Here is a 27616-nt window from a genome sequence, read left to right on the forward strand (position 1 = left end):
GACATGGATCACCAAATACACCATTGCTTGCCAGGACGTCACATGTTCTGAGCCCCTCACATTGTTCTTGAACAACTGTCAGTGAATTTTCGGCGGCGCAATCAACATAGACAGACCGTTCGGTACACACATCGGGTTTTTGACGGCCATATAACGCCGATGAAATAGAAATCGTTTGCCCAACGGCACATTCAAGGTCAAATGTATCACGTTCACAGACATAATTATCCATTTCAGCATCTAATAAAAATTCCCTTTAAAAGGGAAAGCCAGCCTCAATGTAGAAGAGGTCTTGTAATTAGTTTTGGTCAATGTGAAAGGCATTTTTAGGATCACGGCTTACTACATCCATGTTACATGACAGTCCACCAAACCATCAACGGTGAGAAGATGTACACTGAAACTGCAGAAAACATTAACTCCTAATCTCCTGTCAACTCTTTAATTCATTATTGTTCATTATTATTAATTCATTATTGTTCTCTAAATTGTTCTGTTCTGGTTTTATTTGTCTTTTCAGCTTTTTACCCACGATATTTCAATTTTCAATTTTTTAATACCATAACTTACGAACTCAATTTCTTCGCTTAGGAATGTCCGATTTTATTGGGGAAAACGGCGTTGTGGAGCAAAATAGCTCTTTATGTGAAAGCCTCCAAATTTATAAGCTGTCCAAAAGATGTCTGTTTTTGACATAATACGCCACATTTCTTAAAGACCCATTCAGTGATCCCAGTGCAAGAGTAAAAAATTAAAATTGTTTATAAATTGCTTAAAAGAGAAGGATAGGCCTAAGTCATTCAAATTGTCATTTGGTATTTTTGATACTGTCAGTATCTAAAAATACAGATTCGTGTAAAATGTCTTATTTTGTCTTAAATAGGCCTACACGGCTTTTGGCTGAACCATTCGCAGACTTAGCACATCTATGTAATAACAAAGGTACGGTACCAAAATTTTGATGATTTTTACGATCGTCCGGATGAGCAAATCACTGAATGGGCCTTTAATATTAATAATAGATAAGCTGCCTTTAAAAATATAAATTGCTTAAAAGAGAAGGATAGGCCTAAGTCATTCAAATTGTCATTTGGTATTTTTGAAATGCCAAATTTGGCAAAAATGAAGAAAACAGCAGTACTGACGAAGTTCAAGCCCCGCCATTCAAATACTTGTAGCTAATTTTAGATACTGTCAGTATCTAAAAATACAGATTCGTGTAAAATGTCTTATTTTGTCTTAAATAGGCCTACACGGCTTTTGGCTGAACCATTCGCAGACTTAGCACATCTATGTAATAACAAAGGTACGGTACCAAAATTTTGATGATTTTTACGATCGTCCGGATGAGCAAATCACTGAATGGGCCTTTAATATTAATAATAGATAAGCTGCCTTTAAAAATATTATTGACAATGTTGAGAGTATAGGAATTACCTTGAAAAATGTCTCAAAAATACAACATGCCAGTTATATTCCGGTCTGAAACGATCAGACAATATTTTAAACATTAATTATAAACATCATAAACCCAAAAAAAAAAAAAATCACCCCGGGTAGATTTTGGCTATTTCTCCATTTACGATCCTGCCCAAAAGTGTCTGCTTTCGATATACCACGTCACAAATACTACACTGCACTGACTGCAGGTTTTAGTTAAAAGGGCATTTCGTGATCCACAGCATCATCCCCTAACTTTTCTCAAAAAAGTTGAGATTTTTATATCACTGGAAACCTCTGGCTACATAATGTTTATGTACAAAATATTTCTTGCAGATTAATTCGTTAGCAAAGTAATCGTGAAATTTGAATTTCGTTCTGGTATACCAGAACAAAATTGCAACACATTGTGTACACATAACCATGCATAACTCGTAAAGGCAAAATCGGAATCAACTGAAATTTTTTAGAATAAGCTTTTTTGTGGATATCTACTGAAAAATGTCATAAAAAGAGGATGCTAGGATCACGAAATACTCCTTAAATTCGCCATATAACATAATATAAACTCACCTTACATGTACATTTTTTATTTTAAAATAATTTGATATTAATTCGCAATGTATAGTTTACTATATGATAGATGGTGGCAAGAACATTTATAAAGGACTGATTACTCACTGCAATCTTCACTCTTGTGTGTTTTGACTGTAAGTTTATGAATCAAATAAAAAAGATAGAAAGTAGCTTCACTTACGTTATGTGTCATTTTATTTATAACATAGAAGTTATTAAATTAATAAAGTAAGACAATTTATTTATCTATAAGTGCATGTCAAATGGGTACATTGTTCAATACTATAGGCCTACATGCATAAATTATGCCCATATTATAGCTAGGCCCTAAAAACTTTATTTTGCATCGGATTTTTCCCGTTGAAAAGGCAAAACTGATGTTCATGATAGCAACTATTTCATCAATAGCATTTTGAGTCATTTTTATCCATAAAACGACACAGGATAGGATAGATAATTACTTTGACATCAATATGGTCCATATGATGAAGATTTTGATTCTTAGATCTGTTATGAACATGATATCACCACATCTGTGATATCACGCTGTTCAGTGGTCAAGGACCCCGGGTCAAAGACACTGAAATGACATACTTTTCTTCTGCTGACCATATGATGCTGTATATTAACTATTATTGTTACATTTTAGGCCTATACCTAAAACTTTTAAAGTCATATTAATTCAAACATAACTTTGGTAATACTCACTCGTTTTCGTTCGTTGAAACGGCAAAACATACTTACTTTTCCTAACAAATCGAATTAAAATATTTAAAAAAATTTAACCACAAAAAGTAAAAAAAAAAAAATCATTCCAATACCACTAAAATATAATCTCTTGAGTAAACTGACCCCAAACCTGAAACAGATCCAGCCCCGAATGGGCTGGCGAAAAGAAAATATAAACGGAGAAGAGGCTCAGAACATGTGACATCCTGGCAAGCAATGGTGTATTTGGTGACCCATGGGACCTTCGAATATCTGGAGATAGAAGGTAACTCAACCTTTTGAGCTAATGAAGCTAGATAAGGCCCATACGGTCGACGGAAGAAGGGGGTCAGCAAAATTCAATCATATTAAGTCTGTCATATTCCTATGATAAACTCATAACAGACGTTGTTGTTTCTTTTGAAGAATTGACTTTTTTATATGTATGCACTTTTTTTTATAAATACAAGGAAAGAAAATCCAGATTTGTAAACCCCAAATGCAGTTTTTTATGGATTTTTATTTCACTGGCATTCTGATGGATATCACCTTGGCGACGGGCTGTACAGGCGACCGCGATCGGACTCTGGTACTAATATTCTTAAGATTATAGACTAATACACCAACCAACTTACCTAAGTATTTCGCCATAACAAATTATGATGCCCCAGCCACCATTTCACAGCCTTGAGTTAGTCATTTATTAGTCATACGTTAGTCATTAAGGTACAGACATTTTTGACAGAACAATTACACATCAGACTCAATTGTTAATTACCCGTTACAATTCACCTTGTTAACAATTTTGTTATGTTCTATCTATAGTTTTGTAGACACAATTTTTAAAGGCATTACTCTAAGTTTCTTAAAGCTTTATGCGTGTTTTCTGACAACCGGCATTACAAAACATCATAATTGCAATGATTATCAATAACAATTGTTCATATCATGCAAAAATTTCACCTTACTTATACAGCGAACGTACAATTTTGAAGACGAGATTTGTGTCACATGATATGTGAAATTCGCTTTGGCCATTGTCTGAGCATGCGTAGAATTTCATGCAGTCTTCAGGATCAGGGTATAATCCGTTTTCTTTACCAGCACATTGTCCTTCAGGAACAGGACTTTGAGGTTGATCAGGACCTGATGGACTAGGAGATGGTTCGGGGTTAGCTGTGTAAGAAAAAAGCGCAATGCATGATAGCATGGAGTTTGTGAAAGGAATGTCACAAATGCATTAAACGTAATATTTATGAACTCATCCATAATGTTTGAATGGACAAAAACCGCTCACAAAACTGCAACAGCGACAAACAACTTGGGCAACCATGGCAACATCTAAAATAAACATATATGGACTGGACTTACAACGCAAAATTAGCCGTTTGTCACGCTAGCATGCATGCATAGTAACATACCGACAGTTCTTTCTGTTTTAATGTGGCCGCAATATAGGAAAATACATGTTAATTAAGGTACCTACACCTCACTTTTTGCAAACACCTTTCGCACTGCCCGATTTGGGGCAGATAGTGTTATGGGGGTAAACATGACGTCTGGTTTCAATTCATGAATTGGCTAATTGAATCACGTCATCACCACATCAGTACCTCATTGGCCAATTAATCTGCGCAGCATCGCATGACGCAGTCATGACCTAGTTCTTTTTACGCGAATCGGTCGGTCGTGCGAAAGGTCTTTGTAAAGTAGTGTAACATCCAAACTAATCCTCTGTTGACATAACAAACAATAATCAACCAAAATCCCATCAAATTCTTACTTTTCCACATTTTACAAATAAACTCATTCTTATCCGTGCATGCTTGGTCATTCCATGATCCACCCTGATTAAACTCAGTGCAGTCCTCCTCATTTCTAGAATTATTAGGTTCACCATCGTTCCAAAAGACAAACCCAACCTAAACATAGAGAATAAAAACGCAACAGGAGCCTGTTTAGTGTCAAATTCAGTCTCTTACACATACCTTGAGATTTCTTGCAAATGTATTTGTAGGTATCTGAGCATGGAATGTCATTCCACAGGCCAGTGTTAGACCCTCCGTTCTTGAGATGGACACAGTCTTCCATGCCTTGGTCATTATCTGGTTGATAAATGGCCCAGAACTCAAAATCCAACTGAATGAATGACAAGTTATAAAAATAAACATCTACTTCAAAAACCCAAATATATTGGTGTAAATTTAAAGCTACAGCTCTAAAAATCAATCTTTAACACCACTGCTATTAATCGAGGCTGGAAAGTAAAATCAAATTTTGTGATTTTCTCGTAAACTGCTTATTTTTGCAGGAATCTGCTAGGTGGATTCCCTGTGTCACTTCCTTTCTCAAAATATATACTTATCATCATTACGTTCAGAGAGAGGCAAAAGGAAAAACAATTAAAAACAATGAAATTATTAAAAACTCGTAATCGGCGGGAATTATTAGGCTTTTACCCCTACGCTGTAAAGTAGACCAACGTTAAGAGTGATAATATACTGCGCCAATAAAGTATCCTTACACTTGGAAAAATAATCACAATTTCAAAACTGAACAATATTGGGGTAAATTTGTTTTTTAATAGATGTACTATCCCAGCAAACACAAAAACGTTTTAAAAACGTTTTAAATAAGTTATATTTTGGCTTTTGGTTTAGGTAAAAACGTTTTAATAACATTAAAATGTCGGGTTATATAAAGGTCATGATAACGTTTTAAAACGTTTTGTATGAAAACACACTACAACAATATTTCTAAATGTTTTCAAAAAATGTTATTGTAAACTATTTTTACAAACATTTTTGCCAAATATTGTGTCAATACTTAAATAACATTATGTTAAAATGTTTGAATCCAGCAAACACAGAAATGTTCTAAAAATGTTTTTTTCAAAACCTTTTAATAACATTTAAATGTCGGGTTATAAAAAGGTCATAAAAACGTTTTTAAAACGTTATTGAAAATATTTTGGGCAAACATTTTTCGCAAAATATTTTTTCAACCCCAAAATAACATTCTGTTTAGAATGTAGTTGTATAAAGTTTTCAAGAATGTTTTTGGAATGTTATTAAAACGTTTTATACCCTTTATATAACCCGACATTTAAACGTTTTCTGTAAAACATTTTGTTTGCTGAGCAGTAGATTATCAAAAATGTTTTTTTAAGGTTATGAAAACGTTTTGTACTCTTAATATACCCTTTATATAACCCGACATTTAAACGTTTTCTGACAAACTTTTATAACCTTTTGCGAATGATGTCGAAAACGTTTTGTGTTTGCTGGGATATAGCTAATCCTACAGATTATGACACCACGTTGAATCCAATGTGACCTCAAGAAGTAAAGTTACAAGCAATTGAATAGACGAAGGTCCAGTTTTAAAAGTGACAAACTGGCCTATATACAAGGCGTAATAAGATTCCAACAAGTGCCACAAAGGGAAAACACCGTTTCTTCAATGAAGCGTTATTTGAAGCAGTTTTTATTTCAGTTTTTACTTCTCTGCACTTTTCATAACTTTCATTTTATTTGTCAGTTCTTTTGTATCAGTTTTCTTTTGTTTCTTTTGTTTTAAATTAAAGCCAAACGCATAAATTAGCCATTCACCACTCTCAACCCAGATGTCTAGTCTGTGGAGTTTTGAATAGGCCAGTTTGTCACTTTTAAAACTGTACCTTCGTCTAATCAAATGCTTGTAACTTTGCTTCTTGTAGTCACATTGGTTTCAATGTGGTGTCATAATGTGCAGGATTAAATAGTGCATCTATTAAAAAAAACAAATTTACCCCAATATTGTTCAGTTTGGAAATTGTGATTATTTTTCCCAAGTGTAAGGATACTTTATTGGCGCAGTATAGTTGATCTGCCTGGTCTGTATTTTGCGTGTCAAAGAAAGTAAACAAAGTATAGGACTTCAATTAATAATTTGTAATACTTCTGGCGAGATGTTACAAGACAATTCTCCAAATAAAATATATTGCTATTAATCCGCGATGTTATAAGGCTCGCCGATTACGAACTGATCAAACTATAAATTACTTACCGCGCCGAATTACTTACAGCGCCGAGTGTTGTGTCGCTTGAAAAGCGATGGGCAATCGCTCTTGAAAAGCGATGAATAGCTCGTCGCTTTTGCATTGATACCATCCCGAGCGACCCCCTCGACACTTGCAGACGACAATTATTTATTTTTTATGAGTTAGTGATTGAGAGTTAAAATTTTAAGTCTTCCATATGGGGTGTATGGATTTCAACTGGAATAGGATGCATTGATTTTAAACTATTATTGATCTGAAGGCCCGTAACTAGGGAGGGGACGGACGTCCCCGATCGCCAAAGGCCAAACAAGTTTTCAGCCAAAGAGTCCCATTTTTGCGACGCTAGTAACGGAAAAACAGAAAGGTTTTTATGCCTTTTTGGTCAAAAAAGGTCCAAATTTTGAAAACAAAAGTACACTTTTTCAAATCCCCAAGTTCTTTTTTTCAAAATCAGCCCCCCCCATCAATCCTGGTTACGGGCCTGTTTATATGATATCAACACTACAAGCTTTTGTAGATATTTATGATGGTATGACCCGCTGTTTTTACCTGAGTTCCATCTATCCATGTAAAAGTGCCCTCTACGTCTATATCATTTAAACCAATCCACTTGTGTCCACTGCCTGCTGCCACTAGATCTGCCAATAATGAGGGAAAACAATGTTTAGTTTTTTGGGTATCGACAATTTCCTTACGAAATTTTGTACGAAAGCGACGAAAGGCAGACACCCTCCACAAAAAAACTCATTTAGCGGTGTATATATGCTTTTAGCTGGAATTCTACGGTATTTTTTATTTGAGGATCAGATATGAAGTGCTTTGATTTGACTGTTATAATAATTTCATAAAGTGAACAACCTGCTTGATTAAACATATTGTGGGATAGGCTTCTACGACGGGAGTTCATAACAATTAGTAAGTTTTAGCGGGTTCGCCGACGGACAAGTTTAGAACTGCCAAGCTTTCGTCAGGAGTAACTGACTTCAGGACAAAGTAATAAATAATAATAATAAATAAATAAATTGCACCCAAGTATGAGACATGTATGCTACTCCTTGCCTACTGGTGGCTCTGAAAAGCCGTTCACTGTGAGCAGTGAACAAGCAGACATCGCCTACCTGCTAATGTAAACGTTTTTGGTGGCTCTGAAAAGAGCCGTTCACTGAAGAATGCTCCTTGTGAACAATAAACAAGCTGACCTGCTCGTTCTTTGTTGACAAGTGGCAGTCTTCAATGAGCGGCTCTTTTCAGAGCCACCAAACCTTTTTATATTAGCAGATAGGCGAGGTCTGCTTGTTCTCTGTTGACACGGGCAATCTTCCGTGAACGGCTCTTTTCAGAGCCACCAAAAACGTTTACATTAGCAAACAGGCGAGGTCTGCTTGAACGGTTCTTTTTCAGAGCCACCAGTAGGCAAGAGGCGGTCTACATGTCTCATACTTTGTCCTGAAGAAGTCAGAGCTACTCCAGACGAAAGCTTGATAGTTCTAAACTTGTCCGACGGCGAACCCGCTAAGAACTTACTAATTGTCAATCTGCTCAATTTGTTTATATTACACTTAAATATTTTGTTTGAGTGAATGAAGATGACTGACTGACTGACTGACTGACTGAATACAAATATTTTCACTTACCAGATATAAATTCTTGTTCATCTTGATCATGTATTGATGTTAGCATAGCATTCTTTCCTAGACACGCGGTTTGAGCGTCACCAAATGTAACCGCCTCCTCCGAACTGACATAATAACAGTAATCACCGTGTGTACTCCAACCTTCTGGACATGCCGTTCTGGATTCTCGCTTACTTCTTTTACGTTTTTTACCTGATGAATGAAAACGAAAAAGGTAAAAAATGTTCTTTTTACTCATCTCCTGTATGTTTCATGTGCTAAATTATTTGTTTTGTTATTTTTCAAATCAGTGCTAATATTGTTTGTACATGAAGTCACTGGAGAGACCATGCAGTATTAAATGTTAGTACAAAGAAAAACAAGTTTTGAAAAAAGATTATGATTCGATTTCTAGATTATGGAGGAAGAATATATCAATAATAAATGATTTGTCTTTCGTAGTACCCATTTTATATTTTAGCACCAGTATTAGTCAAAAGAGTGGCTGTTTATTTGAAAATTATGTGAAAAAATGATGCAAGAACAAACAAGGAATATGAAAGTGCTAAAGATAGTACTAGAGTTACCAACCTAAAAACATTAAAAAGCAAACAATGCATGCCATGGTTAGGGTTGTCTACCTAATCCTTACAGCAACTAGAAGTTCAAAAGAACTATTAGAAATCTCGTTATTCCATATATGTATATTAAAATTTCCAAGTGAAAGACTTTCCTTTCGGGACAAAAAGTACAGAATACTTACCCATTTGATCTTGCCCACTATTGCAAACCACATACGCATATTGCGATTTCCGACATTCATGGTGTTTCAATCCACGATGCTGACACGTTGTTATTCTTTCCTCATTACCTATGCATGTGACGTCATCAAGCCAAACCAGGGACTGAGGAGTTGTAGCACTACCATCTTTTTGCTCTCCCGATGAGAAAGTGGCAATGGATTTCTTCAACCCAAGTTGTCGGCACACGACCGACGCGCTTTGCATGTTCCATTTTGTGCCGCTGCATATTCTTCCCCATTGTCCGTGGTGAAATATTTCCACGTGTCCTCGTGTTGAATTTAAATTTCCCGCCAGCCGAACGGCACCATCTTCAACTTTATCTTCCAATGGGATAGCTGGTAGTGGTATTGGCGTTGGTAATGGCGCCCAGTTGGTGTCTACCGAGTAAATGGGTAAACGTATGCAGCGTGTACGCACTTTTATCGGCTAACTATATTCTCAAACTGTTTTTAACTGTCACGAGCGCATTTTGGTTTTATTTATTAAAGAAATACTTTCATCTCTTTCCATTCCATTAAAGTATATGTATGCATACTTAAAAAAGCAAATAAATAAATAAATAAATAAATAAATAAATAAATAAATAAATAAATAAATAAATAAATAAATAACAAATAGTACCATGAAATAACAAATAAATAAATACAAATAAATGACAAAAGTAATATCAAATAAACAGTGTATAATATGTGTCATGCATGCCAAAAGGTACTTTAGTATTTAAAGATTAAACTTGGATATCAAGATACCAAGTTATGGTAAATAACTTACCATAGCCACAGAAAGTCCACTGGCCAGTGCTTCCCCAGCCAGTTGATATACCGATGAAGTTGATGATCGGTTCCTCATCAAATTGATGCGACAAGATTGGAGCCATACCAACAATTCCGACATTTATTACGGAACCTTTGAATAACAATACACATAAAGAGATGCTTACAAAATAAATATTAACAAGAAAACGATGCAATATGCCCATGTCATCGCTCTGATTATGCCGAAAATTGACTATTTACTGTCTAATATTTACCCGACTTTACATCGACAAATGAGATACATTCATAATACATGAAATGTGTTACGCAGTGTATATGTGATATTTTTTATTTGGGGTCAAAGGTCATTAAGGGATCATTTCCGGTCCGAGGCGAAATACCTTCAAATTGCATCTTCTGCCACAAACAACATAGCTGAGTATCGCTAATCACACACATGAATTGACATAAGCCAGTGTCTATATAATAGGATGTTCACGGATTCGGGGTCAAAGGTCATTAAGCTGACCGGCTTGTTCGTGTTGTATGCAACACTAGTTTGAACTTTGTTCTCAAAATTACCAAAAATGGCAATCATATCGTAACAGGCTGAAGACTTCTTACCTTCAAATGTTATGTAGAAATGCTTGTCTTCTGTTGGGGACATCAGCAGGTCGGGAGTGGACGCCTCGGCCAATGGAGAGCATTGTTTGCATGACCGTATCACCGATTTTGTATTTTTCCAGCCGCCTAAAACTGTATACAGAAACAATAAATAGTTGTTATTAGGATTCACAGAGTTTGTCTTTCAAATGGACCCGGGGAGGGTTCTTAGTGGAAATGAGGCTACGGGGATGTGCGGCAGAATCGGGTGCATTTTCTGCAATTTAGTTCAAGACTAAGGGTGCATTTCCAGCTATTTTGGGTTATTGATGGCCCTCATTTTCATGAAAAATTTGTTTACGAAAGAGTGTATTTCGGGTGTTTTTCAAAATATTCTTGGAAAAAATATTAAATTGTCATCTCCTTGTTTAGCAAAATTTGCCAAATTTTTCCAAAAATTAAAGTCGGATAATTTCCCAGCCACACATCGCACTCAAACTCTAACCACACAGAAAAACAATGTACCTGACATCATGCTACGCCCCACAAATATAAAATACATCTTTTCTTTTAATCGAAAAAATATTTTTATATAAAAGAATTATACAATTTTTTTATTTTGATTACACCGCGTAGTTTTATTTGAACGCATATCAAACGCCATACTCACCTACTTCTATAAGTTTATCTTTATCAACCCGTTCATCGGACAAGGCAATATGACCGTCATTATTGGCGCGTAATTTGAATGTTACTGCGGTAACACTATTAGGAACTCTAGGCCATGGGTATCTGTACACATACCGATCGGGTGTTTGATCCACACGACAGCCATCAACTGAAAACAATAGTGAAGACAATTAATTATTTGTTGATAAAAAATATGTAAATTTGAAATTGATATTTCTCTCTCTCTCTCCTTTTATCTGTTCTTACACTAATAATAATTGTGTGACCATGGAAACCGAATAATAACCTGCCAAGGGTCTTGCAAAGTATGTCTAAGAAGGGAAGCGTATTATCGGCATAGGGAGAAATGTATGCGGATGTTGTATAAATACCGGCTGTTTTGGAGGGAATACATATAGCATGTGTATAGTGCGTATCAAAATACAGTAAACAGTTTGATAAATGTCACTAGATTAAAAATTAGAGGTATTTGGTCAAAATGCTCTATAGGCATGATCAGGTGCATCAACATAATTATTGTCCTTCCACAACTTAGAAAATCACTGGCGTGTGACCATTAATAAGGACTCAGTGGTTATTTTTGTGAGTCAAGTGAAAATGTAGTTAATTAAGACCAAAATAACATGAAAATCAAAACAAAATGCAACTCACCAATTTCTTTACAGTAATTGCAGTCTTTTAGTCCTAAAGTCCTCGCTCAGCATGGCATCAATACCACGCCCAGCTATATACCACGTCTAATGAAAGGTATGTGCTGCCTAAGGATGTGGTCTTGTGCAATAATGCATCTCTGGAAGTTCATCAAGGTACGAAGGAGGACTTATGGAAACTTTTAATTTCAGATAGCCCCACAAGGAGAAATCCAAATCCAATGGCATCAGACCAGGAGATCTTCGGGCCCATCACGCGATTGCCAAATTCTGGAAGGTGTTCCGTTACAGTTCCTTCTAAGACTAAGACTGCCAATTAATTGATTTGAATTGACTTTGGGCAACTGCATTTTTACTCGGCTCACAAAATTAGCCACTGGGTCTTTCTTAATGGTCACACGACAGTATGGTTGTGGAAGGTTGTCAATGTTGTCAATTCAGCTATTAACTATAGAGCATTTTGACCAAATACTTTATACATTTTAATCTAGTGGCATTTTTCAACCTATTTACTTTATTTTTACGATCTTTTGGGACTCCAGTTTTCAGGTCACAAGCCTACGTAATTTACAAATAACACTACACTTAAATATTATTATTTCTTCATTTGAATATTCAAATACATTGTTAGGAGACTATAAATGCATATCTATTCGCCGTAGAAGTGATGATGTAACAGGATTAACTACCATAGCAATATGTTTAAAACGATTTTTGAATATCGCCCTGCCATACAAGCAGGTTCCATCCATCACTTGTGTAAGATACTAATCTTACAGGTGCGAGTGATCAGCATGATATGGTTCAATGTAGAGGTACCGCGTGAATTTACTAGTGCTGTTCGATACATGCGAACAATTGTTTTAACCTATTGCTATTCTAATTAATCCTGTTACATCGTCACTTCTACGGCGAATACCTATTTGTGCGCAGTGTTATTATAGGAATCATGTGCAGGAGGCGAATGGAACGAAGAAAAAGTCGGGATCTTGACAGTGCAGATAACCTTTACAACTTGACCTCATCAAACATATTTACATCAATTGTTGTCGTGTATTTTATGATCGAAACACATAGTATTCTATTTCTGTTTGAATTTTGGTATGGTCATTCAATTAATATGAATGTGCCCGTTCTTGCATGGAAAAAACAGTGGCATGATCGACGGGAATTATATAATAAACGTTTCACCAGGTTCGCCGTCGCAAATAATAAGGAGACAAGTAGAAAAGTGATCCTGCCTGGGAATCGAACCCAGGACCTCAGGTTTACAATACCTGTGCCTTAACTGCTTGGCCACGGGAGCTTCGTGAATAGGTGCAATTCGAACCTATAAGCGGTCACTTAAACTTAATCTTGTTTGAAAAATGAAAATAAAAGTAAGTCAAAGATTGCGTGATCTAGTTTGTGCCAATCACATGCGTATCGGCCAAACTTTCCGTGTGTAAAATTCAAAAATCAGTAGCAAAATAACTTTATCACTAATGGGACCTTTTTGGCCCAAAACAGGACAAAAAGGAAGATGCATATCACAAATGTTATGTTTTGTTCGAGCAATTCAATCCAGGGGAGACTTTCCCACAGCCAATACGCAAGTTCCACTAAAAGCTCACTGTGCGAATAATAAACAGATTGACTTGTGTCTAAGATGTCCCAACATAATAGCGGCTTCCTGGTCGCGACATCGGCGCTCGGTCCTGGATCATGAGGGTTTGTAGTCAAAGGCATGGTCTCAGGTTATCATAGAGTTAAGGAAAAGCGATTATACTACTGACAATAACTACATATTTACAAGTATACTACAAATAACAAAAGTACATAAAAGTGCACTTACATGCAAAATCACCAAAATCACAAGAATCTTGATTATCGTACACTGACCATGCTGACGTAAACAGTTGTTAATGTTACGGTGTCTTCGAAATTGGTCATGCAGGTAATAGTTCGAACTTTGACATTCAGATGTCGATATTGTTCACGAAACCGTATGTTTAATATACAATTTTGTCTATATTTTCATATCTACATTGATATAGTGTTAAAAACAGTTTTATCTGACAAAGTCAGGCCAAAACGGAGGCCTACTTATTTTGCTAACACATTCGTCAGTGTACCAAAGACTTTGGAAATCTGGTATTGTTCTGACGATCTGACAGCTGAGCGACTGAAATGTGTCCAGACTTACCACAAGCGCGTCACTCAGCTGTTCCATGGTCAGGACAATACCAGCTGCAATAAAGTTTGTGGTTCACTGACGAAACTGTCAGCAGAACAAGTACGTTTTTGCCTGGTTTTGTGTATTTAACTTCGATAACAAAACTTCTTTATATTTTATTTTATTATTTCATTTTGATACATAATAAGGCTCTTCCTGTGGATATGATAAAGTAACACTTTGACCATGTTCATCCGAATTTCTAATTACTATAAAAACTGTTTTCAAAAAAATTCTCAAAGCTTCCTGGGATTTTCAAATTTTTTAAGTGACAGTGGATAAAGAGAAGCGCACTCGTCACATAATAACCCATATCGTACATTTCGCAGTATATGCCAAAACCCACTTATTACCACGGAATCGAACCCACGACCTAGATTTTTTTTACGAGAAAGTGTGTTGGATGCTGGATGATAAAAGATGCGACACAAAGACTGAAATGATGTGCGAAGGTAAGAAAAGGTGCAGAAGTGCAAAGAGTATTATGCAAAACATGCAAATATATTATGGAAAGGATACAGTAATGTTATTTTAAAACGTTAATTCAGTTAATTGCCATTACACGACCCGCATATCTCACATATAACTTAACATAATACAAAGAGATGAGTTGCATACTATAAAATACAGGTAAATGTAATTAAGGAACCACACATAATTGGAAATCGCTTCAATGGGATCGTCAGAAGCAGTTCTTAAACAGGTTGAGTTCAATGTATTGTATACTCATTTACAAATGCAATCCGTTCTTAACACAAATCTTGCGCGCATCATTTGGTCAAATGTTTCTGGGTGTCAATTTCACACGTTCAATGTATATGGTGCTACCCGGGGGGTCACTCCCATTGTGGCCTGTACACCATCCGCGATAATAAAAACGCGTAAAAAGGGTAGTTTTTCGTGGGTAAGCACGATACGCGCGTAACGCGTTTAGGGTGTCAAAAACATGAAATATTGGACAAAAGGGTAGCAAAATTGCAATTGCTAATACGCGGAAATAAAATTTAGGGTATGAAATTTGATGCAAGGAATAAAATCCCTGTTTAGGGTGTGAAAACACCTGTTAAGGGTATTGTTTTAGCCAAGGGTTAAATCCTTGTTTAGGGTGCTTTTCAAAAGTTGATTATCGCGGATGGTGTACAGGCCGCAATGGGAGTGCCCTCAATTCGGGGTGCTACATGAACAAGGACGAGGGGGCTTGCAGACTACATTTCTATACAAGTACAAAAACATTTTATTGTATCTGCAAAAGAATTTGCTAGCTAAGGAATGACACGAAACATACAACACATATACGACATGCTGGTGTTAGTTCATGATAATGATAAAATGTAAAGAGAGTTGGTTGCCACTATACTTACTAACAACCGCCGTTTCAGGCATATTGCAGAGGTCTCCTTGACAACAGTGCCAGCATGCACTGTCTGGCTGATCCGTATCACAATTGTCCAGATTGCCGCCGTTGTTGTTAAGACATGCTTGGAGTTGTTGACAGCCTTTGGAGATACGTTTGACGCCGTTACTGGTGCGGATTACGTTCTGGCACGCATCCTGTTGGTGCAAACAAAAGGAATATCTTGGTGTATAATATTCATCCAGTACAAAACATTATTTTGTAAATTAAATCTAATACTGGAACTAAAATTTGCAACTCACTTTGCTACGTTGCGTCCGAACAACATCTGACGTCATCACAACATCTTCAATCAGATGCCTGATGAAGTCCGATGCTTTCGGACGCAACGTAGCAAAGTGAGTTGCAAATTTTAATTCCAGGATTAGATTTAATTTACAAAATAAAACAAAAGAAATATTTGAGCGTTCTGCATTTATATGGGCAATATGCGGAAATAACGAAAATACAACAGCGTAACTTATGCGTATTGGGCACCAGTGCAGTGGTCAATTGCAGCTGAATATTGACCTATTTTTGAAAGTTAAAGAATATTGACCTTTTTTGTAAAAGTTAAAACAAGAACTACGAAGGGGGTTTTACCACCCAACGGAAAGGTTTTTCATCCGTCATCAAAAATGCGCGTCTTTACGCCCAAACGACCAAAGCTAATCGTAGATTTATCCTTTGCGCTCATTTTACTGATAACATTAGCTAACATTTTACCCCAGCACCTTACCCAAGGTAAGAATAAAACAAAATGCGCGTCTTTACGCCCAAACGACTTAAGCTAATCGTAGATTTATCCTTTGCGCTCATTTTACTGATAACATTAGCTAACATTTTACCCCAGCACCTTACCCAAAGTAAGAATAAAACAAAATGCGCGTCTTTACGCCCAAACGACTTAAGCTAATCGTAGATTCATCCTTTGCGCTCATTTTAGTGATTTTACCCCAGCACCTTACCCAAGTTAGGAATAAAACAAAATGCATGTCTTTACGCCCAGACGACTTAAGCTAATCGTGGATTCCTCCTTTGCACTCATTTCAGTGATGACATTTTTACCCAGCACCGTACCAAGGGATCGGACCGACACCAAAAATGACCAGGGAGATTGATGGCCCACCATATATATATTTCTCAGTATAATCCATGTTTTTCATTTGGTATCACTGGATAGAGGAGACCCATTAGCTATACATTAGTACCAAAATACGGTACATGACATTACCAACTATGGCTCAGTATTAGTTCTAGGGTTAAATGTATATGCCATACCTGGTCAGCGCTGCAATCTTGTATACTGGTACAGGCTTCATTGGATGCCGCATTATTACATTGGTAACATCTACCGGCTGGAAATTGTATTATATAAAAAATAAATGTTGAAAATGATAAGAATAGATGACAGTGAATGCACTGAAAACAGAGACAACAATTCCTGGTACTCCGAAGAAAAACACGATTACAGTTAATATATACATGGCTATCTACCACGGTTGACAGAAGGATACAGGATTGTATACCGGTACCTCAACAGGATACTAGAACAAAGTTGAACATTTGCTATACCTTTATATTCTCTAGCGCTACTAAAGTGATTGGCAATATAGTGCAATTTAAGAAAACTATGTTACTGATTACATTGTGTTCAATGATCAATTATTAAACCAAGGTAGACAGACAGTCAAACAGACAGACATAAAATACAGACTTACAGATAGACAGACAGACACACAGACAGACAGGATAAACGGGACAGACACGACAACCTTACCTCCAGGACAGAATTGTGCATATGCCACTTGTTGTCTACGAAGGCTGGATGGCGAATAACATTCGGCTCCATTGACAATAGGAGGCGCAAACCTTGTGTTAAGTAGCCAATTCTTCAACCATAATATATCGCAGTTACATGCCAACGCATTACCAGTAAGCGTTCTAAAAGGAAGAAAAATATATGAGAATTAAAAAGTGGTATTCATCAAAACAAAATACTCATTTTGGTAGTCAAGTTTGTTAGGCTCTGCGAAAATATTTATAAAAAGAATGTAAAATTATATGAATTTACAATATTCCAAAAGATAGCCTAACTAGAGATATGCCAAAGTAATTTTTTAATACCCTCACATTTAGGAATTACGATGGCTTTTAACGCTATATGTAAATGACTTGACGTATTGAGACACAAACTCTTCATACTAAGATCGGAAATAAGAGGATGCGAACTGATACACAGATTTAAGCTATTAAAAGGGCAGTTTGTGATCCACAACCTCACCACCCACCCCCACTTTTTGCAACAACAAAATTGAGGTTTTTATACCACTGGAAACTCTGTACCAAATATTTCTTGCAGATTAATTCGTTTAACAAAAATATCGTCAAATTTGAATTTGAATTACCACAGTAATTCAAATTTGAATTTGAATTACCGCAGTGCACTATGGAGCAGTGCAATACACATAACTCAATATAATACTCAGTATAATACTCTAACACTATAACTTAATATAACACTATAACTCAATATAATACTATAACTATAACAATATAACACTATAACTCAATATAATACTCAGTATAATACTTTTAAGTATTAAACTGAGTATTATATTAAAATATAATACTCAGTATAAGACAAAATACACGTACACATAACTATGGAGCAGTACAATACCCAGAACTCGCAAACGCAAAATCAGAATCAACTGAAATTTTGGGAATGAGCTTTTTTCGTAGATATCTACTGACGAAATCCTCCTTTAATCTTCTGATCTTCAATGTTCAAATCAATTATTGTAGACTTTGAATACTTTTGAGTAGAAAATGCAACCATTCTTCAAACAATAAACAATAATAATACTACGTTTTACTCACAGTGTTTGTAGACGATCGAAGATAGTAATCATTCCTTGCGTTATCATGGGAATGTTATTGTCAGACAGATCTCTGAAAGGAAAGTCATTATTGGAACATAGATAAGCGTTTTTTCTCGACAGTTTTAATTAATTTACTGCTTAAATTAAGTTCGAGTTCAGATAATGTGCAATTTACGTGTCTATTATCTTATTACCCCGTGACAATACAATGTATGTAGACCATTCCTATAATTGGCACTTTCCTGTCGTTGATGGGGGTAAATATCGATGACACGCCCTTCTTGGCCTCGCTTTTGTTATCTTATAATCACAAGATACCCTTCTTGTCAGCGCTTTAACGATGTGCACTCCATTAACGGTAGGCTGAATTTTATATAGAAATGGCATGAGTGTTTACCATTTTTGAGTTGGAGTTGGAGTTGGAGTTGGAGTTAGAGTTAGAGTTACATTTTAGAGTTCGATTCAGAGTTAGAGTTGCATTTTACAGTTAGAGTTAAAGTTAGAGTTGTACTGTTCAATTTAGGCCCTAGAGTTGCATTTTAGATTTAGAGTTACAATTTGCCGGTCATGCATCTCTAACTCCAACTTGTAACTCTAAATCTAAATCGAACTCTAAAATGTAAATCTAGCTCCAACTTTAACTTTATGTAGTTGGTTTTACTATTTCTGGTTTAATATTTAACTTAAGAATGACTATAGCAGTGGTTTATTCTTCACATTAATCTACAACAGGCAAACAAACATAATTTATTTATTTACTTACAGCCAGATTAGCGATGTGAGAGGTTGTAGCAACGCCGTCATGTGACTTGTTTCAGGTCGAATGCGGTTGTCGGATAAATCTCTGAAGAATGCATGTATTAAGACAAACAAATGTTATATTTAAGGCCAGAGTTATGGAAGACACATTCGTCCACGACCGAATTTGAGATTTTTTGATATTTATCAACACTAAGATGTATTCTTTCACTCGAAACTGATAAAATACAACTTGCTAATATTTATTCGTATTTTTGCTTGATTTATTTCACTCTTTTCAACTCTAAAAAGTCACATGGCTCAAGACAGCTTAGTAAATTGGCGGGAAATAATGAGTCAGAAATGCGCGAATGCGAAATATTGTGATTACGCGCGTGAATCGCGTCGCGTGACGCGGCGCAACTCAGCGAGTATGTCCAACGCAGTCAAGGCGCATTCGGTGTGTTTTTAACGCCAGCAAATGTGGTGTAAACAAAACAAAAATTTGCAGTCAAAATGCCACTTAGATTTTTTAATTATTTTTACAAGTGTGAAAGTCTTACCGTTTTAAAATTTAAGGACGTTTTGTGCATAATTTTGACATTTTTTACTAAAACGCCGATTTCTCAGAGTTCACTTTTGACAATATTGCGCGATTTTTGTAACAAGATAACTTGAAAAATATGCAAGCAAAGGGTAAACTTTTTGCACTATCCTTTAGAGTACATCAAAGTCTAGGGAAGGTTTTTTCATTTTTCAAAATATTTGTTTTAAACAAAAATATACACCATTATGTGCAATTTTAGCTTAATAGAGTGACAAAATGGCTTTTTTCCCATGTTTTTTCAATATTTCGAAAAAGAGACGAATTTCAAAAAATAAAAAACCTTCCCTAAGTTCATGTCTCTTCTTCATGAAAAGCTAACTGAATTTTTTTTTACTCCAAACGGATTTTTTCTAAGTTGTCACAAAAAAATTGGGGTAAAAAGTGAATTTTTGTAATTTTTTCAAAACTTGAGAATTTTGAACAAATCTGACGTCACCATGGGATTCCTTGACTCATTTCCTTTCCAAAAATGTATAGTTTTATATACTTTGGACATACAATTCAGAAATAATGAAGCTCGAAAAGGTCCATGTTCTCTCCCATTACTCTGCCCTTAAGATGATAATTAAAGGTAAAACAGATTTGGTCCTGCGCCATATAGGCTACTGGGGTATCCAAAAAGGTGGTTTTGTTACATTTTGACGTGCAGTATGAATTACAAAACATTGTCTCCTGAGTATTTCTTCAACCAGAAGGCTCATTAAGGCCTTAAATTTAAGCTAATTTATTCTTTATTACTCATGTAAAGTGCTGTTTTCAAATCATCTTTCATTATTTTTTCATGACATTTTAAATGAAATGTGCAAAGGGTGGTTGAGGATTAGGGGGAGGAGGATTAGGGGGAGGGACTGTACAAAGTCTATGCAGAATCACACTTTTTCACTATATCATTTGTAATTTGGTTAATTTTTGTTAGCAAACCTTAATGGAAATAATAATATTTGGTCTCATTTCAAAGGGAAAATGTTGCAGTTAGATATTATTAAATTGATTTTATTATAACACAACCCCTAGGGAGAGCAGCGGTTGTTCTCTCGCCTTGCACCACCGAGGTCCTGGGTTAAAGCCCCGGCGCGGCCCAAGCACTCATGTGCACTTGGTCCATGCTCGCTCTCGCAGGTTTTCTCCGGGATCTCCGGTTTCCCCCTGCTTTCAAAAATCGGTTATTAGTTGTTTGGTTATCAAAAACTTCCTTCACCCAATGGAATTTGGGGAGCTGCACAGATAATTGGTGGATGTTACCATCTACGTGTGGATAGGTTTGTGCCAGGTTCGGGATAACCAGCCTAGTTGATGCGATCTGATTGTGATGATTCACCATGGCAGTAACATTACAAACCACCGAGATCTGGGAAAAGGCGCTATATAAACACCGAAATTTGTTTTATTTTATTTATCTTATTTTTTAAGAAAATGCACGTCACGTGACCATGCTGTTTGTCGTTATGCAAGACTCAGTAATTTGAAGTGTGAAGTTGCGCAATTTCATTGCATACACAATTTTTTCATCTTGTGAGCCAATCACCCTAGAATAGTAAAAGTATACATTTTTGGAAACCTGCTGACGCTAGGAATATAGAATCACCTGTATAAATAGTATAATGTATCACAAAATACGCCCTAATCTTTTCAAAATATATATTTTTTATTATTTGAACTTCCAAATGGCCTATGTATGTTGGGCAAATTGTATACATTTCAATTATCATGCCTAGTTATTGACATGCTTAAGCATTACCAAGTACACTGGAATTACACTGTATGAAACATTTGTCTGAAGTTAATGATCACTTACAATTGTGAAAATATCAAATCATGGAATTTTATGTCACACCCTATACAAGTGTGGTAAAGTGTATAAACACGGCTAATATCCATTCCTTTTAAAAATAATTAGACCTAATAAGGGATTGCTTCATGGGATGATGTATGTAGGAAACATGTTCATGTTTTAAACCTGTTTTTTCTTTTCACAACATATATGTGTATGTCCTACATTTAAAATAGCAGAAATTATGTTGCGTTACTATTAAATCACACCCTGTATAATTTTACATAGAAATTATGTTTTGTTACTTTTTTACTCAAAATATATTTCAGAAATTAATAAGAGCAACTTATATTCACAGATCCATCGAAGACTAAAAAAACTGTACAATTATCAGAAGTCGCTTAAAATGGTTGATAAGTCGGGAATTATCATTACACCGTTTTCTTCAAAGAAAACGTTAAGGTTACAACCATATTTGAGATCACGTTCCATTTTTAGATTTGCAAAGATTTGTATAAAGAATTAAGAATATGCAGCGTCTAACCTAGTAATGGTACATGTAGGGTTAGTTGCTGCATTAGTAAATATTCTAGACATGTGTGGGGAGAATATAGTTTGAATTTGACAGATCTCTGAATGTCCTTTTTAATAATGGTGTACTACATCCTATGTAGCAATGGTATTGGGAGCATTAATTATATACATATAATGTATAGGGTCACTTGGGGTAATATGACACCTTAGGGAAATATGGCACCCTACACAAAAATCTGATTGTAGAGAAAATTGTACAGCCCACTGTTGAATCATTGGGTCTAATGCGACCTTTCGAATGTCTTTTGAGCTCTAAACATAGGAATACGTGCAGCAGCCTGATTATCCATCAGAAAATCAACAATTTTGCACGGCAATTTTGCGAAAATGGGTAGTTACTGCTAGGTGCCATATTAGCCCCAAGTTTCCCTAAGTCAGAGGCCCGGGTTCTCATTTTGGTTTTATGCAAAGTATACCCCTTTCCCCTGCTGGAATATTTTGAAGACTTTTAGTATTGTGTTCTATGGACATCATAAAAATGTACGTAGTTAATAAATATTATATTGCAATTAGTTTGAAGTAGAGAGAAAAACAGCTAGATTGCCTGGAATAATTATGTCGGCATCGCTAGACATGTGATTCTTAGTTGTTCCAATTTTGCAGTGTATTGAAATGGTTTGGTGATATTAAAATGACAGTATGATTAATGGCTTTACAGATTCAAAAGACATTGTTTGCAAGCCAACGGAATGATAAACTTCAGGAATATTTTGCCTATTGTCTCGGAGTAGGTTTAAGTTCATTCTCAGTGTCATGCATAATTCGGCACGCAACTAATTGTCTAGTCTGGTCTTCAAGGCAAAAGGCAACACATACTTTGCTAATTAAATGTAGAAACTACGTTTTACCTTGGCAGCAAACTGATTGCAAAACATTCATATACCAATTACCTACTAAATACAACCACACACAGTATTTTATTGTGTATACTGCCTTTTACGTGGACTGATTAAAACACCTGCATCTCAAGTATAAATTGATATACATAACCAACCAATATCGAGTTTTAATTAGCCTGAATCTTTACATTCGAGAACCTATGGTGTATGGACGTATGGACGCCCTATACTCTATCTAGAGGCGACTAATATTTGACCAATGAGGTGGATTGTACTTTACAAGCACAATGAATGTAGTTCACTGGTCAATGTCTACCGTCCGTATCTTTAATTAGGCCAGCTGCTGAATATGCTTATAAACTTAGCTATACCGCGTCTTAAACCCTAACCTAACCAGTTTTGCAATGTTTCAGTGTCGCAATGTCTCAAATGAACCTTTTGTCGTCATTATTTTGATTTACTGTCATAATAATGCGCTGACGTTCACAATATTCCATTGTATTGTTCACAAATTAAGCCGATAATAGTACCCGTGCCATTTGCAATCAAAAGATGTTTACGTCTTTCGTTCAATTGTGTACGGGGGAAGCGAGACCTTTGTCACCCTTGATTTATTGTCATAATACTGCATTACGTCAACAACATTCCATTTCATTGTTATTTTCATATCACAAACCAAGCAGAAAATGGTAACAATCCGTGCCATTTTCAATCAAAAGGTGTTTGCGTCTTTCATACGATTTTTTGGCAATTAGCGTCTTGAGTAATATTATGCTTTGTCCCACCGGCGTCAGATGTATGACTTTGAAAACTTTAATTGTCTGCCGTTCTGGTTGTTGCAGATACATAATGACGCATAATTACTTCCAATCCACCTGTAATGTTATCACACCACGTGAAATTTATGAACGGCTAATCAAGCTTGCAGCAAAATAGCTACAATAGCAAATTGGAATTGTGTAGGTATTAATTTAAAACTTATAACAAATGAAAGGTAAGTCTTCACTCCACCTATTTTTAGAGTTTCAAAATTTGTTTACCATTTCTTATGTATTTCTTTATTTTTTGAAAATTACCTAAATTTTTCCACATTATAATTTTTTTTGCCTACATGGAGTGTGCTATGGTTTCCAAACTTTCAGGGATGGTGTATAAGCTTAATATCTAAATTCTCTCGCCAGCTTTTTTGGATAAAGTGTTTATTTTTTTAGAAAATTAATTTTTAAATTTGTGATTTTAGGGAAATTTAGAAACACCTATAACTTAAAATATAAACACTTAATTAAAATAAGCTGGCGAGAGAATTTTCTAAATTTGATTACCTTTCATATGACACCTTGTTTGTTGAAATTGGACCTATAGTTAGCTCCAAAAAAAATTCTAGAATTTAGGTAATTTAGTGTTTCTAGAAAAAGTCAAGAAAATTGAAAAAAGTACTAACATTACCATTTTATATCTCCTTTGTTAAGGTCAATATCTTGAAAAAAATTGCTGTCCTTTATTAAGTAGCATTTTTGCAATAAAATAGATTAAAAACCAGATTTATGCAGTGGGTGTAAAGGAGAGAAAATCACATTTAAACAAATTACTTGTTTTCAAAAATTAAGCTGATTTGAAGAACTTGGCAACACGCCAAATACATGCCGTGTGCAAAGTCTATGGGGTTTTCCAATCACAAAAAATTACATAAGTCAAAAACGCTCTTTTGGAAAAAATTAAAAATTGGCAGGTGAGTTTTTCTCACCCATCTCCACATTCTGTATCATTTTCAAGCAAATCTGAGCATGACACCGTAGCCGTTCATACTACCTTAAGAGGGAATCTGTAAGGGAATCTCCATTAAGCGAAACGAGACTTTTGTCATTTATTGTCATAATATCGGCACGCCAACCCCACACAGTTACATTGCTGTTTTCATCAAATATTACCAAAAAGGTTAATAATTGACTTTTTTTTTCTACTCAAAGGTCTGTACATGAATTTGTTTGAAATTCTTTCCAACTAGCAACAAATTGGGTGCAATATTATGGTACCAGGATAGCGACTTTGATTGACTCGTTAAATCACACCCTGTATAATTTTACATAGAAATTATGTTTTTTTAATGACACACCATATACTTTTGTATGGCATAATTTAACATTTTTACTGTAATCTGCAACATTCAAGTCATTCTGGGGTATATTTGGGTATTCATTTGTTAATACTTGGCCAAATAATGTGTACATAAACAGTTATCTAAATATTTTATATAAATTTTGTACAAGTATTTGGCACACCCTGTATATTTTAACTTTAGGTAAAACTTAAACAAACTGTATATTTTGTGAAAGCTTCGTCATTATACTATTCAAATATATCACAATTATTGCTAAAATCATTTCAGTGAAAAATAAATAGGTAAATTACACGGACAAGTTTTCAAGCACTTTCTTTTTGTTTCACCCTGTATATATTTTGGGCAACCCTGTATATCAACTTGAAACTCAAAAAGTTATTATCCCTATATTATAAGCTATCCGAAAATATATACTTTTGCTATTGTCAGATTTATGGAAAAAATGTTACAGCACTTTATACCACACCACCTCTGATTTTCAACAATTTGTGACATGTAACACAAAGGTACCCCAGTTTATGACACAGGACCATTTAGATTATAAAATTCTTACTATGATTCTAATCAACCTATAGGCCTATGTTATAACTTTCTTGCAATACAAAGTAGGTAATGGTGCATCTAACGGACGAGGTACAAAACATACCAAGGATCAAAGGATGATGCAAGAGGATACCTAGAATATATAAAAATAGAAAGATTTGAGCCAGGTATACCAACTTGGTGTGGGGAACAAATATACATTTTGTAGAGGAGAAAGGTAACTTACAAATACTCGAGATTTTCCAGGTTCTGAAACGCACCAACACTGATCATATCACTCCGTAAGGAATTGCCATCAAGATACCTATTTAGTTAAAACAATAAGATATTTAGACTATAAAAAAGTAAAAATTTAATACATGTTGTTTGTGAAAGTCCTGTTAATCGGCATTAAGCTGAATTTATACTCCATCGCTGTGCGACGAGCGATTGGTTTCCAGCCAATGAAGTAGCACGCTTTTTGTGGCGTTGTGAAAAGCACGCTACCTCATTGGTCAAATACCAATCGCTCGTTATGCAGAAATCACTATAATAATTATCTTATACGGATGTAACATGATAATATACAGGGTGATTTAAAATGAACTGTACCCAAAATCCCAAATTCAAAAATTAAAATAAAATACTTACCGACATTTAAATAATTTGTGTTTGTAAGCTGTAACAGGATAGTATGTTTCCTATTATTGGTGAAAAAATCAAGTCTTTACCTCAAATGGTTTTGAACAAAAAGGACATTTTATAAAACACACCAATTTTGTTACTGCGGTAGAGAATACGGATAAACTTAGTTCCATGTGTTGGTCTAAAAATGGGATGATAAATTGAAAATGCGATATCTTCTGACCATTTATTATCAAAATTCAAAATTTCTACTACAGAACACTTATCACTGCTTTCTATGATAGTTTTTTGATATGTACAATATCCGCGAATATATATAAAAAATGAGTAAAGTTGGGTACAGTTCATTTTAAATCACCGTGTATAGCCTAAATGATATCATACTCACAATCTCTGTAAAGAACCTAGATATTTGAAATCATCAACATTAACACTGCTGATGGAGTTGTCCGATAAACGTCTGAAACGAAAAAACTGAAAGTTTTATCATCGTTTTTATCTTACATTTACTTTCTTACTTTCTTTTTTGTCTTAAAGGCCCATTCAGTGGTTTTCTCATCCGGACGACCGTAAAAATGATCAAAATTCAGAGTTTGGCACCTTTATTAGACTAATAGATGTGCTAACCTAGCCTGCTATTGTTCAGCGGAAAGCCGTGGTATTTAAGACAAAATAAGACAGTTACATTATGTATGCTAATTTATATCCTGACATTTTATAAATTAGCATATATGTATTTGAATGGGGCTCCAACTAGCTTCGTCAATACTGCTGTTTTCTTCGCTTTATGTTATTTTACTTTTTTGTCAAATTTTTCTTTCCAAAAATGCCAAATGACAATTTAAATGACTCATCCTTCACTTTTAAGCAAAAACAATTTTATTATTTTTTACACTTGCCCTGGGATCACTGAATGGGTATCTGTAAATCTGGTAATGGATCGAAATGGGTCAAAACGGGTGGAAACGGGTCGAAATGAATCATAGTTTCACTGGAACGTTAAAGAAATGCAAAGAGCCTGTCAAAAATATGGGCAAATTAAACGAAAATGAATGAAAAATCGTAAATTTTACCTGGATTATCCATCACTGAATAGGACTTTAATTGTTTCTTTGAAATCGTACACTCATTTCTTTCCGTGCTGTATACTTAGTGGCAATCAGTTCAATGGGAGAGCATGGCCTAAAGTCGTATACAGACTCCGAGTATTAGACGTGCAATATTGTATGTACAATATGTACGTTATTTAATCTATTGCCATTCTATTTCCAGTAATGTTTAAGTTCTAACGAATGTTTGATGACGAAAAAATCAATAATATGTAACATACAATATCTAGCAGAAATATATTATCGATTTTACGTCATCAAACATTCGTTAGAACTTAAACATTACTGAAATAGAATGG

At 35.3% G+C, this 27616-nt stretch overlaps 1 protein-coding gene across 4 annotated transcripts in view; it reads right to left on the reverse strand.

Annotated features, from left to right (window-relative positions):
• Nucleotides 1–27616, reverse strand: part of LOC140140788 (uncharacterized) — a 70194-nt gene that overhangs the window by 28135 nt on the left and 14443 nt on the right. For 2 of the 4 annotated variants that reach the window (XM_072162533.1, XM_072162532.1), the window contains exons 3-17: nt 26597–26668; nt 25811–25888; nt 19137–19217; nt 18372–18443; nt 17269–17432; nt 16770–16846; nt 15457–15646; nt 11211–11378; nt 10562–10693; nt 9954–10088; nt 9143–9559; nt 8401–8592; nt 7316–7404; nt 4713–4863; nt 3710–3900 (exon numbers count right to left, since the gene is read on the reverse strand). In XM_072162533.1, coding sequence (XP_072018634.1) covers nt 3710–3900; nt 4713–4863; nt 7316–7404; nt 8401–8592; nt 9143–9559; nt 9954–10088; nt 10562–10693; nt 11211–11378; nt 15457–15646; nt 16770–16846; nt 17269–17432; nt 18372–18443; nt 19137–19217; nt 25811–25888; nt 26597–26668 — 2209 coding nt within the window. Of the gene's footprint in view, nt 1–3709; nt 3901–4507; nt 4647–4712; nt 4864–7315; nt 7405–8400; nt 8593–9142; nt 9560–9953; nt 10089–10561; nt 10694–11210; nt 11379–15456; nt 15647–16769; nt 16847–17268; nt 17433–18371; nt 18444–19136; nt 19218–25810; nt 25889–26596; nt 26669–27616 lie in introns of all 4 variants that reach the window. The other 2 variants (XM_072162534.1, XM_072162535.1) reach the window with 2 other exon arrangements.

This window comes from Amphiura filiformis, chromosome 19, assembly GCF_039555335.1.
Source record: "Amphiura filiformis chromosome 19, Afil_fr2py, whole genome shotgun sequence".
Classification (NCBI taxonomy): Eukaryota; Metazoa; Echinodermata; class Ophiuroidea; order Amphilepidida; family Amphiuridae; genus Amphiura; species Amphiura filiformis.